Raw genomic sequence first — 15,517 nt, forward strand, 5'->3', positions numbered from 1 at the left:
GGATTCATTAACCTAATGTAAAGTACTACATGAAAAAATAAATATTTTCATGTTCTTTTCTAAATGAGAATTCCTGTTTTATTCCCATTATCTCTGCACCAGTTTAAACTACCAAAACATGAAGAGTTTTATTTAACAGCTCAGTCTGAAACCCAATGTCCTATGTGGACACACAGATATTGGGTTAAATAAATCACAGGCCAATACAACTTTGCTTAACTGGGATTTTCTAAGAGTGGGCCAAGACAAAACTTTAAATGAAGATTTACAGCCAAAGCAAGCTGCAGAAATGGGATTTAATACAAGATGAAAGATAATCGATGTGTTATTCTCTGCTCCTTTTGCTGTTATTGACACTGTATTTTAATAAAGTTTTCCAGCTTTAAATATAACCATGGTTTTCACTACAATCCTGTTTGTTCAATGTCATCATAGCCTTTCATGGCTAAAGTTCTACATGCCTCCAAAATAAAATTTCCCAAGGTCAGGTTCTTTTCTTGATTTTGGCTTCCATGACAATGTAGGATTATCTCATAGGATATTTCTTTATTCTTTATTACATTTTATTAGATACTCAATGAGTGCCTTCTGCACAGCATCATTGAGACCTACCCAAAAGTCAGGATTCACCATGGAATCAAATGGATTATGGCTGTGGGACCATCCTAAAGTTCCTTTTTGAGTAATGAACCAAAACTGCTCTGACCTGGAGAAAACTGCAATAAATCAAGGGGACTAAGTGGCTCACTCCTGGTTTGGGACGTCTTAATAGGGAAGAGGAAGATCTTTTAATCAGCTTACAAACTGTCATTCAGGAAATAAGTCTTCCAGTGAAGGAAGGACTACACAAGCTCTAATCCTGCCCAGTGACTTCACCTTAAGCTCATTCCAAATTGTGAAAATCCATCTCTCCCTTCAGCTCATGAGACCAGGCTAATGAAGAATGTATTCAATATATAACTCATTTCTATGGATCTCTTGTTATATTAGACACTGAACAACTTGTTTGCTTGACAAGAATTCTCAAATCAAATTCCAAACACGATCTTGAGAAACAACCCCAGCACCTCGTTTGATATACTTCAATATCAGACAACACCCAGAGCCCAGGACACAGTTCTACTTCAAGTGTCCTTGAAGTACAAATTGAACTGTATTTTAGGCAGTTATTGAAATGTAGTTGTGGGAATTCTGTTTGTCCTGTAGCTGCCTGCTCACATCTGCATCTATAAAATTTAATGGCAAAACTTCACAAACAGCAGCTATAAACTTCAGCAATGAGCCAGTGGTGCCCAACTCCTCTTGCTGCTTTTAAAAGCATCCCCCAAAGTGAACTGACTGAAAAAGCAAACAAAGAATTTCAATCTGCCTATCCATAAATCCATAAAAACAAGTTCAGGCATAGAAGCTTGAAGATTATAGTTGATTTGATCAGATAGTCACAGTTCTTAAGTGGTTTAAAAAATAAAAAAAACTATTAAGAATTTATTTCAGTTGTTGATAATCACTGTACACTCCTGTATGGTTTCAAAAGCTACTTCCTCTGCTCTACTGACTGTGTGTTGGATTTAAATCTATGTCTTCTCTAAGTACATTGTCATGTTTCACTCCAGGTAAATCTGTGACCACACAGCTTTTGGTTTTGGAAACCATTTGATGAAAAGCAACACTGATATAAATTTAAGATGTGGACAAGATTTAAGAATCAGCATTGCATTTTTTGTGACCTGTGCAGAAGAGGTTCTGAACCTGCCTCTGAAGGAAGTGGCTTGAACCTACAATATATTCATTATTATTCAATAAATAACCAATCACCCATAGTTGTTTGGTTAATAAGCAGAACCTCACCGCTCCTGACTTTCTGAATAATCCATATAATGGGACAAAAGCCACACCACTCACATTTTCAGGAGTAAGTAACATCAATATAGAAATTAATCATTATTATTATGCCACTATACCACTTCAGCTCTTAATATTACATATTTCAGAATTGTAAATATATGGAATTATCAACACAATACACAAGCAGTATATATCATAAAAGCATTTAAAACATGGTTTAACTACTTCTGGTATCATACCAAAGCATTTAAAACTTTCTATCATTGTCAAAATACTGGGAAAAACTTGGAAAAATTGAGTCATATGACATGTCAGATTTTTAAATGATACCAGCTGATAATATTTTTTATATTATTTACTCTTCATCAGTTCTTATGGACTATACTGAGACACTCATACTGCTCTCTCTGTGCAGCAAAAATCTATCTCAAAGTCTTTTGCAATGGGAAAAAAATTCCCATCAGTTCCAATGGTTTCTGGGGAAGTTCTGCTCAGAACCACCATGAAATTTTGTGAGTGTTCATTTCCTAAACATGTGGCCTTATCTCTGAAATCAGAAAAAAAAGAAGGAAGTGCAAGCAGCTGCTACGTCTACTCTCCAATGGAAGGCTTCCTTTGCATAATGTTCCCTTCAGTGGCAAATATTTTAAGATTTTTTGGCAAAGGGCACCTGCAACGTCTCTCCTAAATAAAATAACCAAGTCACAGTTGTTATAATACTCCCCTGAAAGCATCCAAACACTGACAGAGCCTATCTTGTCCATGGATGTGTATTTACCTTCCAGGTGACTCTGATGCTCTGTGAAGATATAGGCTCAAGCTGCACATCCTGAGGTGGACCATCAGGGGCTGGAAAGAGAAAGAAAATGCATCAAAACTGGTTCTCACAACCCAAAGAATTTGGGATTTCGCATAAAATGTTACCACTTTTACACCTCAGCATCACAGGTTGGAGTCAGTGTCACACGGAAAACAAAAGCAGGGGCAGGAGTCTTCTGCATTCAGGTGTCACCTCTGGTCAACAGCAAAATAGAACATGCGCTAAAACATACCAAGCTGGTAAATGAAATGACTAGAATAAAATGAATAGGTTTTCTTGGGTAGAGGTACTCTCAGAGTGTCATTTCTGCATATCTGGAGATGGGCAAGAGAAATTCTCAGCAGTCACAACCCTGTAGGTGACAGAAAAGTAGGGTAGCAGAACTCATTTAAAGCAGGTGAGCCAGGAGTTCTGAATCCAGCTTTCAACCTGTTGCAAGTTTTCCAGTAGGATCTCCTGTGCCCACTGGAAATTGAGCACATTCAGTCCAATATCAGATATTTCACACAAAATCCTGCACACTTTACACACTCACCCTCCCCAATAAGAGTTGCAACCTGGAAATCAGACAAAATAAAAATCACTGGTAGATGGGAAAACCTTCTTTCAACTCCTTCCTGAGACAGGGAAAGTTTCATGGACCATCAGCACAGTGCCAAAGGTGTGCAGGAGGCTTTAAATGTGAATGAAAAAAAGTGGAAACTCCTCATCAGCTGGGCAGCTACAAAGCAGATCAGGATCAGCTGGGATTGAGCAGAGAGATGTGCAGCAAATTGCTTGCTCAGCGAGGTAAATCACTGCAAGGGAAAGATCTGAGGAGAGGGATGGAGCCATCTCGAGCTGCTGCAGAGGGTTCCCTTGATGCAGAATACGGCCTCACTAAAAGGTATTAAATGAAGTTTAATAGCAGGACAAAGGAAGGGAAGCAATAAAAAGGGTGAGATGGGGCTGTTGGAGGTGGAGCAGCAATAAATGACAGCTGTGGTGAAAGGAACCAGCACATTTTGCTTTAACTGATGAAAGCAGAGACACAGAATACAGCCTATAATATGTTTAAGTTATTAAATATGCCCTATTCTCTGCCATTCCTGACTGTCCTCCATATGGGAAATTTCCAAAGCTTGAAAGAACTTTATTTCCATTCTCCATGTATTAATACAAAGGAAGGAGAAGAGGAAAATGTCCACTGGTAAAAATGAGATCTCTATGAATTTTTTGAAGCCTGACCTTGATTCTGTCCCCCTGTTGACAAAAATGAATGCCACTTCTCTGAGGTATATTTTAATGTAGTGGAATTTGAGGGAAGCATTTGATCCAAAAAATGGGGTTTAAAATATGCCCCTAAAAATCCTCAGTTTCCTCAAAAGACCTCAAATATTTTTTTTCACAGACCTGAATAGTTAAGTGCTCCCAGCACACCATAGAGAGATGTTAAATGAGAAATCATTTGTTTTACATACTTAATGTCATACAGAGTTTGTGGCAAGGACATAAAGAAAACACAGATATCCCCATTTCCTCTATTGATTTCAGTATTAGGCAATGGCCATAATGCTTCTTTTTTTTCTGACAGGCATTAGTGCTAGTGTGTACTGGGATCTATTTTCCAGCACATGAGCTAATTGGGGTTGTATGGAAAGCAAGATGTGGTCTGCAAGCTTTGAAATCATCCCATCCTTAGCTATCCTTTTGCCACAGAGACCTTTTACAGGTTTCTTTTTAACAGAGATATTTCTTTGCAGTACACATACAGAATCTGTGCCTCCTTTCCAAGTTGCTTGGTTTTTATCTTGCATTTCTTGGCCGTTTATTTTGCTCCCTGCTCATTACCTTCTCTCTCATCCCCTGCACCCATGCTGTTCTCCATTGCCTGCTGTAAAAGCAGAGAACAGAAGTAAACAGTGATCAAAAAAGTGATGTTCCTACACTTTGTGCATCCCCTGAAATAAAAACCCAGGAGAAAAACATCACAAACTCTGCCTAAGCCTGACCTCCTCTCACCCAGTCCTTCCCTAGGTAGATCAGTGACTTTTGAATACAGTCCCACACTGCTGGTCTTTTTCTACCAACAAACAGCTCCTCAAAAGACAGTGACAAAAGGATCATTTATTCTGAAACTTGGTTACAAAGAACTGAATAAAACGTGATGTTAAGGTTCCACCCTGCTCATGGGGAAGCTGGTTTTTTATTCCAAGGGCAGCTGCTGATCCTGACAACTTAATTACCAGTAAGGAAAAACTTGGCAAGTAAAAAACATTCCAAGCATGGGTGAAAAAGGGAGCATGAGAGCTGATCCAAGACCCAGCCCTCTATTTTTCACAAGGAAGGATGGGCATTTTGGGGTTATAGATGACTCTGGCTGGAAAAATGGACAGTCTGTTTTCTCTAATGATTTCATGTTTTCTTTGCACAAAGGAAGAGAAGATTTCTAATAAAAAAATAAGTATTTTTCAAACAAACTATGCACTGTTAAATCTGTTCACTGCATGCTTTCCTTTTGCCAGAATGATAAAAGAAATTGTCTCCAGTTTATTCTGCTTTCCACTGTGAGCCCTTGTGTCCTGTTCCTACTCAGAAAGTCCCTCAGAACCAAAACCATGCTGTCCTGACAAGGATTGTGTTTTCATTGTAAGAAATTGGGAATTACCCAGTTGTGTTCATAGGAGCTGAACTAAAATCAGTCTCTTGGTGTTTAAACCCAAGAACAACAAGAATCTTGAAAGGGAAAGGGAATTTTCACTGCCAGGACTATGTCACCATGTTGTTGTCTCTAAACCCCCAAAGAAGGAAGCAGTGCTGACTTAGCATAAGGTAAAGGAAAGCAGAAATTCCATGTACACAAGAGTGGCTCCAGCCATCAAAGGGAAAACGCTCACACAGTCCTCCTGGTGCTGATGCAGGAGAACAAAAGGTTAAAGGTAAAAATAAAGGTCAGACTTGATGTTCTTGGAGATCTTTTCCAACTTAAATGATTCTGTGATTCTGTAACACAACAGAACAAAGACTGAGGGGATGACATTAACAAGTGATAGCCAAGAGACTTAAACAGAGGCCAGAAAAATAAATGTTGGCTGGGTTGTGAGGGAATATTCAAATGAAGAGTTGATTCATGTGAATCAACATTCTCAAAAGGGAGAAATTGAAATTAGTTACCGACATTAATATCTAAATATGTAAGGAAAGCCACAATACCCACAGGGGAGGCACCACCACTAAAACCAGGATGTTGCTGATTGAGTTGCCTCAATGTAGATACAGGTGTGTTATTCCCAACATCACAAGCTGAAAATTTGGAGCACAATGTCTTCTTTGACCACTAGATGCCACTGAACAGCTTTAATTACAGCCCTGCACAATGAAGTTGCAAAAGTCACGCTCTTCTATGAGAATAACTCAGTATTCCGTTAGACACAGCTGCAGCCACATAGCCAACATTTCATGCAAGGATTCCTGACATCAAAGAGAGATAATTCCCACAGAATTTAGAGGTTTAAAGGCAGGGCATACCTGCTTCATCAGTGGTGATGGTGAGCTCGTTGCTGGCCTCGCTCTTGCCGATGCGGTTCTTGGCGTACATGCGGATGTTGTAGGTGGAGGACGGGTGCAGGTCGATGATGGTGGCTTGGTTTAGCTGAGGGGAAACATCTCTGGTTCTCTGGACAGAATCCCAAGAGTCTGTGTAGTAAGAAATATCAGTAGAAACAGACAAATAAATGGTGGTGTTAATGTGGGTAATGCAAGCATGAAATTAAACTGTTTCATGGCATCGCTGTGTTAATCCAGAAAAAATATTTTGGTCCAAACGAATCTGGTGATCCTTCCCCTTCCTTGACAGCACTCCTGACTGCTCCAAGAGTGCTGCTGAGAACAATGAGATCTTAGCTCTGGCGTCACCAGCAAATAGCTGCTCTTTGAGGAGGTGGTGAGAGCAGCAAAGACTCCCTGGTTTTGTGAGTGTGATTTCTTACCATTGGGACATTGGAGCAACTGCACAAAAGTGAGAGTTACCCCAAAGAGATCCTTGCTCAGTGAGAAAGTTGGTGGTGCTCAAAACAAAGGTAGGGAAGGAAGCTAATAAACAGAAGTGGCCCAGGGGAGACCTCATTGCTCTCCACAGCTCCCTGACAGGGGGGTGCAGCCTGATGGGAACTGGCCTGTTTTCCTGAGCAGAAGTGACAGGATGAGAGGAAACACCCTGAACCTGTGTTAGGGCAAGGTCAGGTGGGATATCAGCAGGAATTTCTTCATGGAAAAGGTGGAATTGTAAGGGGCTGCCCAAGGAGGTGGTGGAGTGCCCATCCCTGGAGGTGTCCCAGGAGATCTGGATGTGGCACTCAGTGCCCTGGGCTGGGGACAAGGTGGGCATTGGGCACAGCTGGGACTCAATGGTCTTAGAGGCCTTTTCCAACCTCAGGAATTCTGTGAAAGTTATCCCAGAAGAAGGAAAAAATAATCCCGGAGAAAGCCCCTGCCCTGGAGCAGCCCCGAGGCTTGGGGTGCCAACACTGGGCTCCAGCCATGGCTGCTCAGCACTGAGCCCTGCAGGGATGACCAGCAGCACCAGTGCAGCCCCAGGGTTATAGTGCTGCTCCAGAGCTCTGTGTGTGCTGATCTGGGGGCTTTGGCTGCACAGCCCTGTGCAGCTGCTCATGCAAGGATGTGTCAGGAACAGCTCAGAGCTGCTGCTGCTGCCTCAGCTGGGGCTGCAGCAGGAGAATGCACCCTGCCTTGCTCAAGGCAGGCAGGGCTGGTGAGGAACACACCCAGCCTGGCTCCAGGGACAGAACTCTGAGATGCTTTTCAGAAATAATTCTTCCCTGTGAGGGAAGGGAGGCTCTGCCACAGGTTGCCCTGAGAAGCTGTGGCCATCCCTGGAAGTGTCCAAGGCAAGGCAAGCTGGACATTGGGGCTTGGGGCCACCTGGGATAGTGGAAGGTGTCCCTGCCCACATGTCATGATCCGATGAGGGAGAGATGCCTCTGTCCTGATTAAGAGGCAAATGAGACCATGGGATAGCAACAGAGGGATTTTATTCAATGACATGGATTTGATTACACAAGAAGTGTGAGGAAGGAAGGAAGGAAGGAAGGAAGGAAGGAAGGAAGGAAGGAAGGAAGGAAGGAAGGAAGGAAGGAAGGAAGGAAGGAAGGAAGGAAGGAAGGAAGGAAGGAAGGAAGGAAGGAAGGAAGGAAGGACATCTGTCAGAGAAAGAGAGGCACAGAGCAGGAGATAATCAGCTGGAACTACATGAAATTTAAGATCCCTGCCAACCCCAACCATTCTGTTGAGGTAGAAGTTGTACAGACTCCAGAAGTGACTCCACAGCTTTCTGCTGAGCAGGCCCTGAGTATTAACAGGGCAGTACAGGGTACAAAGCTTTAGCCACAGGGTCACCTGCAAGTTCCTTCTGGTTGATGTTTTGTGTGCAGAATAGAAGTGAAAATGATGAGAAGAGCCTTTGCAGCACTTTGACAGCCATGGCAAGCCTGGGAACGTGCTCCTGCCCCATGCCAAACTCACACTGCCTTTCTAATCCAGCAGGACTCCCTGGCCATGGGCAGTGTCAGAGCGGGGCTGTGCTGACCTCACTGTCCCGGCTGCACAGCCCTGCTGCAAAGGCCTTCCCAGCACAGTTCTCTCTCCGCCAGCCTCAACGTGTGCCTCGAGTTTGCCCAGAGAGAGAGAGAGAGCAGAGCCAGCCCAGCCGGGACCTGTCCCGCTGCTGCTGGGGCTGAACACTCCCTGCTCACAGGGCACTCCCTGGCACGGAGCAGGAAAATACTTCAGTACCTCCAAGAGACAGGAAATGAAATCTGGACACTCTTCTCTTGTGTCTTATAAACTTTATTAGGAAATACACAAATTGTTCAGTAACTGGAACAGTTCTGTCTTTGGTTGTTTTCTGGGAAATTATAATACATCATAATTACAACATATTGTATATTCATGTTGTTATATCACAGACTGTAATATAAATATACAATATGTAATAAAAATAAATTTGATAGCTTTACTTATTAAATTTTATCTTCATTTTTGTATTCTTAAATTATTCTTTTTCGTCTTCTCCTTGTTCTAACAACCTTCTTTGTTATTATACTCTTCTTCTCTGCTTCTTCTATGTGTTTCTAAATTTCCTATTCTTATTCCTATTACTTTTCTTGTTGTAGTGTGCCCCTGACTCCCCTCTGTTTTCCCTCACGATTGATTTCGCCCACAATGTTCCCGCCATCCCTCCTGCCCATTAAGTTAACCCAACCCTCTGTTCCAGACCCTTCCCTGTCAATTCCTAAATATGCCAACCCCTCACCTGTCCATCAGAGTTTACCTATATCCTTATATCCAGAATGTTCTCTGCTCCTTGGTGTCTGATTGGCACTTTGGTTCTGTATCCTCCCCTTTGTGTACCCCATTGGTCATGATTTTCTGTACCTCCCCTTGTATTTCCCAGCCACAAGGATCCCATTGGTTGCTGTTACATTCCACCCATTGTATCACCCCTTGTTTAAAAGCTGCTGTACAGCAGTGTGTTCGCTCTTTTCTCCCTGACTTCTCTTCAACAATAAACCTGCTGGAACCTCATAGAAAGAGCCTCCCTTCCACTCCTTTCCTCAGGTCATTGTCAGTGTTTCCTTGACTGGCTTGGGGTAGAACACCCCAAAGGTTCAGCGTCAGCACTGCTGGTGCCTGCTGTTCCCCACACCTGCCAGTTTGCTCCTGGCGCTGGCCAGAGCCTGGGAAAACCTAAAGGAATCAAACGGACACTTTTCTTCTATGTATTTTTAAATTCTCATGCTTATAACTCTTCTTCTGTTTTTAAATTCTTATTACTATTCTTCTTATATGTATTTTTAAATTATTCTTCTTCATTTCCTGCGTCTTCTTAGTCTTCATTTTTGTCTGCTTTGTCGTTGTCGTCATCTTCATCTTCTTCCTTGTCTTTGTCTTCTTCTTCGTCATCTTTGTCTTCTTCTTCATCGTTTTCATCTTCATTTGCTTTGTTGTCATCTTCATCTTCTTCCTTGTCTTTGTCTTCTTCTTGATCATCTTCTTTGTCTTCATCTTCTTCTTCACTTTGTCTTCATCGTCTTTGTCTTCTTTGTCGTAGTCTTGGAGTGGTTTATGGTGACAGTCTGTTTCCAGGAGCCTCTGCATTGTGTCCAAGAAATTCTCCAGGAATTTTCAGGTCTTTTTTCTTGTGTCTGTGTGGGACAGGGAAGAGAGTTCTGTGAGTATTCTGTTGTTAATTAACTGTTGGTTTTGGGTTTTTTTCACTTCTCTCTATTGGTATACATTTTCTGTTTGTGGAGGGGGATTGTTGAAACCCCTTAGAGGAGACTCTTCATTGTGGAGTGTCCCTTCTTAAATTTGTTTCAAAACTGACACAGTCATCTTCATCTTCATCTTCTTCATCTTCATCATCATCATTGTATTCTTTGTCTTCATCATCATCTTCATTGTCTTCTTCATTTTAATCTCCTTCTTTGTCTCCATCTTCTTTGTCTTTTTTTGTCTTCTTCATCTTTTTCATCTCCTTCATCTTCTTTGTCTTTGTCTTCTTTTTCCTATTCTTCATCTTCTTTCTCATCTGTTTTACTCATCTGGCTTTGGCTTCAGGCAGGGACACCAGAACAGCCCCTGAAGCACACACAGCTCCCACCTGAAGAGGGAGGGATGTTTCTTGGGGGCAGCCAGCTGCCCACGGAGGGCCTGGGCTCCCAGCTGGGCAGGCGAGGGCTGGGGGTGCTGTGCAGGGCAGGCACTGAGCTCTCTTCCCCTTTGGCTGTGACTACTGATTCTACTTTAACAGCCAATATGTGTTGAAGGGCAAAGATATCTTTCAGCTGATGATTCAGTGCCTGGATGTCCTGTAGCACTTGACTCAGGATCTATCTTCCTGGTCATGTTCTGGTCCACGGGCCTCAGCGGGGCAGGAGAAGCACTGGGCAGGGGACAGGCTGCCTCTGCTGCCACCTCTGTGCCCACAGGGCTGGGGGAGCTGGGCTGTGTTCCTTCTACAGCCATCTGTTGTTGAAGGGCATACTCATCCAGCCTCATGACATGAAAGTCCATCAATCCCTCAATCAGGAACTCAGTGATATTCTGATCCTGTCATAGTGAAGACTAGCTAAAGATTGGGGTGTCGGAGGGGACAATAGGTGAGCTCTGTGTCCCTGCTGATGGCAGCTCCTCACTGGACAGAGAAGGAGATGCTGCCTTTACCTCCTCTGGAGAGAGAGGCTAAGGCAGCTTCTCCTTCTCACCAGCTCTAGTCAGAGCAGCAGCTGCCAGCTCAGCCTCCGTGGAACTGCCAGGGGGCAGGGCAGGCACTGCCTCTGCTGCCACCTCCACACCCACAGGGCTGGAAGAGCAGGGAAATGTTTCTTCTACAGACATTAATTGTTAGAGGCCATACTCTGCCTCCAGTTTTGCCAGATGTTATACAAAATCACCAGGATCAGCATCAGAACCTCTTTGGTGAGGTTTGTGTCCAGCCATGGTGAAGCCTGGGAGCTGGCCGGGGTGTCAGAGGGAACACTGGGTGAGCTCTGTGGCCCTGCTGATGGCATCTCCTCACTGATGAGAGGAGGAGCTGCCTTTACCGCTGCTGGACTGAGAGGCCCAGGCAGCTCATCCTCCTTGTCAGCTCTGGCCAGGGCAGCAGCTGCTGGCTCAGCCTCTGTGAGACTGCTTGGGGCAGGAGAGGGGCTGGGCAGGGGCAGCGTTGCCTCTGCTACCTCCTCCATGTCCACAGGGCTGGGAGAGCTGGGCTGTGTTTCTTCTACAGCCATCTGTTCTGGGACATGATCCTCTTCTTCCAGCTTCTGCCTCAGTTTGTAGTCCTCAATCTCTCCCTCGATGAGGATCTCTTTAGTGATATTCGGGACCTGGAATGGTGAAGCCTGGCTGCTGGTCGGGGTGCCAGAGGGGACACTGGGTGGGCTCCGTGTCCCTGGTGATGGCAGCTCCTCACTGGGCACAGAAGGAGCTGCTGCCTCTACCTCCTCCAGAGCAAGAGGCTCAGGCAGCTCTTCCTCCTCATAAGATCTGGCTGGGACAGCAGCTGCCAGCTCAGCCTCCTTAAGACTGCCTGGGGCAGGAGAGGGGCTGGGCAGGGCAGGTGCTGCCTCTTCTGCCTCCTGCAAGTCCACAGGGCTGGGAGATCTGGGCTGTGCTCCTTCTACAGCCAGTTGGACTTCATACTCTTCCTCCACCTTCTGTCTTGGTCTGGACAGCTCCACCAGTCCAAGGATCACGAACAGGAACTCCTCGATGATGCCTGCATCCTGGAACGGTGAAGCCTGGCGGGATATTGGGATGTCAGAGGGGACATTGGGAGGACTGTGTGTCCCTGGTGATGGCAGCTCTTCACTAAACAGAGAAGGAGCCTTTATCTCATCTGGAGTAAGAGGCTCAGGCAGCTCTTCCTCTTTGTCAGCTCTGGCCAGGGCGACAGCTGCCAGCTCAGCCTCTGTGAGACTGCTTGGGGCAGGAGAGGGGCTGGGCAGGGCAGGTGCTGCTTCTGCTGCCACCTCTACACCCAAAGGGCTGAGAGAGCTGGGCTCTGTTTCTTCTACAGCCATCTGTTCTGGGACGTCATCCTCTTCCTCCAGCTTTTGCCTCTGTCTATAGTCCTCCATCTCTCCCTCAATCAACAACTCCTCGGTGATGTTCGAGTCCTGGAATGGTGAAGCCTGGCTGGAGATTGCAGTGTCAGAGGGGACACTGGGTGGGCTCTGTGTCCCTGCTGGTGGCAGCTCCTCACTGGACAGAGAAAGAGCTTCTGCCTTTATGTCCTCTGGAGTGAGAGGCTCAGGCATCCCTTCCTCCTCACCAGCTCTGCTTGAGGCAGCCTCTGCCAGCTCAGCCTCTGTGAGGCTGCCCAGGGCAGGAGAGGGGCCAGGCAGGGCAGGTGCTGCCTCTGCTGCCACCTCCAAGTCCACACGGCTGGGAGATCTGGGCTGTGTTTCTTCTGCAGCTATCCATTGTTGGATGTCATCCTCTTCTTCCGGCTTCTGCCTTGATCTGGACAGGTCCACCAGTCCCAGGATCACAAACAGGAACTCCTCAATGATGTCCATGTCCTGGAATGCTGAAGCCTGGCTGGATACTGAGATGTCAGAGGGGACACTGGGTGGGCTCTGTGTCCCTGGTGATGGCAGCTCCTCACTGGACACAGAAGGAGCTGCTGCCTCTACCTCCTCCAGAGTGAGAGGCTCAGGCAGCTCTTCCTCCTTGTCAGCTCTGGCCAGGGCAGCATCTGCCAGCTCGGCCTCTGTGAGGCTGCCTGGGGCAGGAGAGGGGCTGGGCAGGACAGGCACTGCCTCTTCTGTCTCCTCTGGGCCAATGGGGCTGGGAGATCTGGGCTGTGTTTCTTCTACAGCCATCTGTTCTAGGAATTCATCCTCTTCCTGCAGCTTCTGCCTCTGTTTGTAGGCCTCCATCTCTCCCTCGATCAGGAACTCCTCAGTGATGTTCTGATCCTGCAATTGTGAAGCCTGGGAGCTGGTCGGGGTGCCAGAGGGGACACTGTGTGGGCTCTGTGTCCCTGGTGATGGCAGCTCCTCACTGGACACAGAAGGAGGTGCTGCCTTTACCTCCTCGAGAGTGAGAGGCTCAGGCAGCTCTTCCTCCTCAATAGCTCTGGCCCGGTTGGCAGCTTCCAGTTTGGCCTCTGTGAGACTGCTTGGGGCAGGAGAGGGGCTGGGCAGGGCAGGTGCTGCTTCTGCTGCCTCTTCCACAACTAAAGGGCTGGGAGATCTGGGCTGTGTTTCTTCTTCAGCCATCAACAGCTGGACATCATACTCTTCCTCCAGTGTCTGCCTAGATCTGGACAGCCCCACCAGTCCCAGAATCACAAATAGGAACTCATTGATGATATCTGCATCCTGGAATGGTGAAGCCTGGCTGGAGATTGGGATGTTGGAGGGGACACTGGGTGGGCTCTGTGTCCCTGCTGATGGCAGCTCCTCACTGGACACAGAAGGAGCTGCTGCCTCTACCTCCTCCAGAGTGACAGGTTTGAGTGGCTCTTCCTCCTCAAAAGCTCTGGTAGGGACAGCATCTGACAGCTCGTCCTCTGTGGGACTGTATGGGGCAGGTGATGGGATGGGCAGGGCAGGCTCTGCCTTTTCTGCCTCCTCTGTGGTAATGGGGCTGGGAGAGCTGCGCTGTGTTTCTTCTAAAGTCATCTGTTCTTGGATGTTATCCTCTTCTGCCACCTTCTGCCTCTGTTTGTAGTCCTCCATCTCTCGCTCGATCAACAACTCCTCGGTGATGTTCGAGTCCTGGAATGGTGAAGCCTGGGAGCTGGTCGGGGTGCCAGAGGAGACTCTGGGTGGGCTCTGTGTCCCTGGTGATGGCAGCTCCTCACTGGATACAGAAGGAGCTGCTGCCTTTACCTCCTCCAGAGTGAGAGGCTCAGGCATCCCTTCCTCCTCATCAGCTCTGTGTGAGGCACCCTCTGCCAGCTGAGCCTCTGTGAGGCTGCCCAGGGCAGGAGAGGGGCCGGGCAGGGCAGGTGCTGCCTCTGCTTCCTCCTCTGGGCCAATGGGGCTGGGAGATCTAGGCTGTGTTTCTTCTACAGCCAGTTGGACTTCATATTCTTCCTCCACCTTCTGTCTTGGTCTGGACAGGTCCACCAGTCCCAGAATGACAAACAGGAACTCCTCGATGATGTCCATGTCCTGAAATGGTGAAGCCTGGCTGGATATTGGGATGTCAGAGGAGACACTGGGTGGGCTCTGTGTCCCTGGTGATGGCAGCTCCTCACTGGACACAGAAGGAGCTGCTGCCTTTACTTCCTCCAGAGGAAGAGGCTCAGCCAGCTCTTCTTTCTTGTCAGCTCTGGCGGGGACAGCATCTGCCAGCTCGGCCTCTCTGATGCTGCCTGGGGCAGGAGAGGGGCCAGGCAGGGCAGGTGCTGCCTCTGCTGCCACTTCTACACCAAAAAGGCTGGGAGATCTGGGCTGTATTTCTTCTACAGCCATCTGTTCTAGGATATCATACTCCTCCTCCAGTTTCTGCCTCAGTTTGAAGATCTCCATTATTCCCTCAATGATGTCCTCGCATGGGAAATCCCAGCTGCTGGTCGAGGCGTCGACGGGGACACTGGGTGGTCTTTGTGTCTCCGGTGATGGCAGCTCCTCACTGGACACAGAAGGAGCTCCTGCCTTTACTTCCTCCAGAGGAAGAGGCTCAGCCAGCTCTTCCTCCTTGTCAGCTCTGGCAGGGACAGCATCTGAGAGCTCGGCCTCTCTGATGCTGCCTGGGGCAGGAGAGGGGCCAGGCAGGGCAGGTGCTGCCTCTGCTGCCACCTCTAAACCAAACGGGCTGGGTGACCTGGGCTCTGTTTCTTCTACAGCCATCTGTTCTAGGATATCATACTCCTCCTCCAGCTTCTGCCTCAGTTTGAAGATCTCCATTATTCCCTCAATGATGTCCTCGCATGGGAAATCCCAGCTGCTGGTCGAGGTGTCAAAGGGGACACTGGGTGGTGCTTGTGTGCCTGGTGATGCCAGCTCCTCACCGGACACAGAAGGAGGTGCTGCCTCTATCTCCTCCAGAGGAAGAGGCTTGAGCAGCTCTTCCTCTTCCTCAGCTCTGGCCAGTGCAGCAGCTGCCAGCTCGACCCCTGTGAGACTGCCTGGGGCAGGAGAGGGGCCAGGCAGAGCAGGTGCTGCCTCTACTGCATCCTCCAAGTCCACAAGGCTGGGAGATCTGGGCTGTGTTTCGTCGACAGCCATCTGTTCTAGGACATCATACTCTTCCTCCAGCTTCTGCCTCAGTTTGAAGACTTCCGTTATTCCCTCGATGATGTCCTCGCATGGAAAATCCCAGCTGCTGGTCGAG

The 15,517-nt window shown here is 47.2% G+C and overlaps 1 protein-coding gene across 1 annotated transcript in view; it reads right to left on the reverse strand.

The window, feature by feature from the left end:
* DSCAM (DS cell adhesion molecule) overlaps window positions 1-15,517 on the reverse strand; it is a gene marked incomplete at its 5' end in the record, with an annotated part of 456,489 nt that overhangs the window by 92,593 nt on the left and 348,379 nt on the right. The window contains 2 exons of the mRNA XM_083855847.1: window positions 2,624-2,694; window positions 6,173-6,340. Of these exons, the coding sequence (XP_083711973.1) occupies window positions 2,624-2,694; window positions 6,173-6,340 (239 nt within the window). The remainder of the gene's footprint in view (window positions 1-2,623; window positions 2,695-6,172; window positions 6,341-15,517) is intronic.

Source organism: Zosterops lateralis, assembly GCF_965231275.1.
Source record: "Zosterops lateralis genome assembly, chromosome: 2".
Lineage (NCBI taxonomy): Eukaryota > Metazoa > Chordata > Aves > Passeriformes > Zosteropidae > Zosterops > Zosterops lateralis.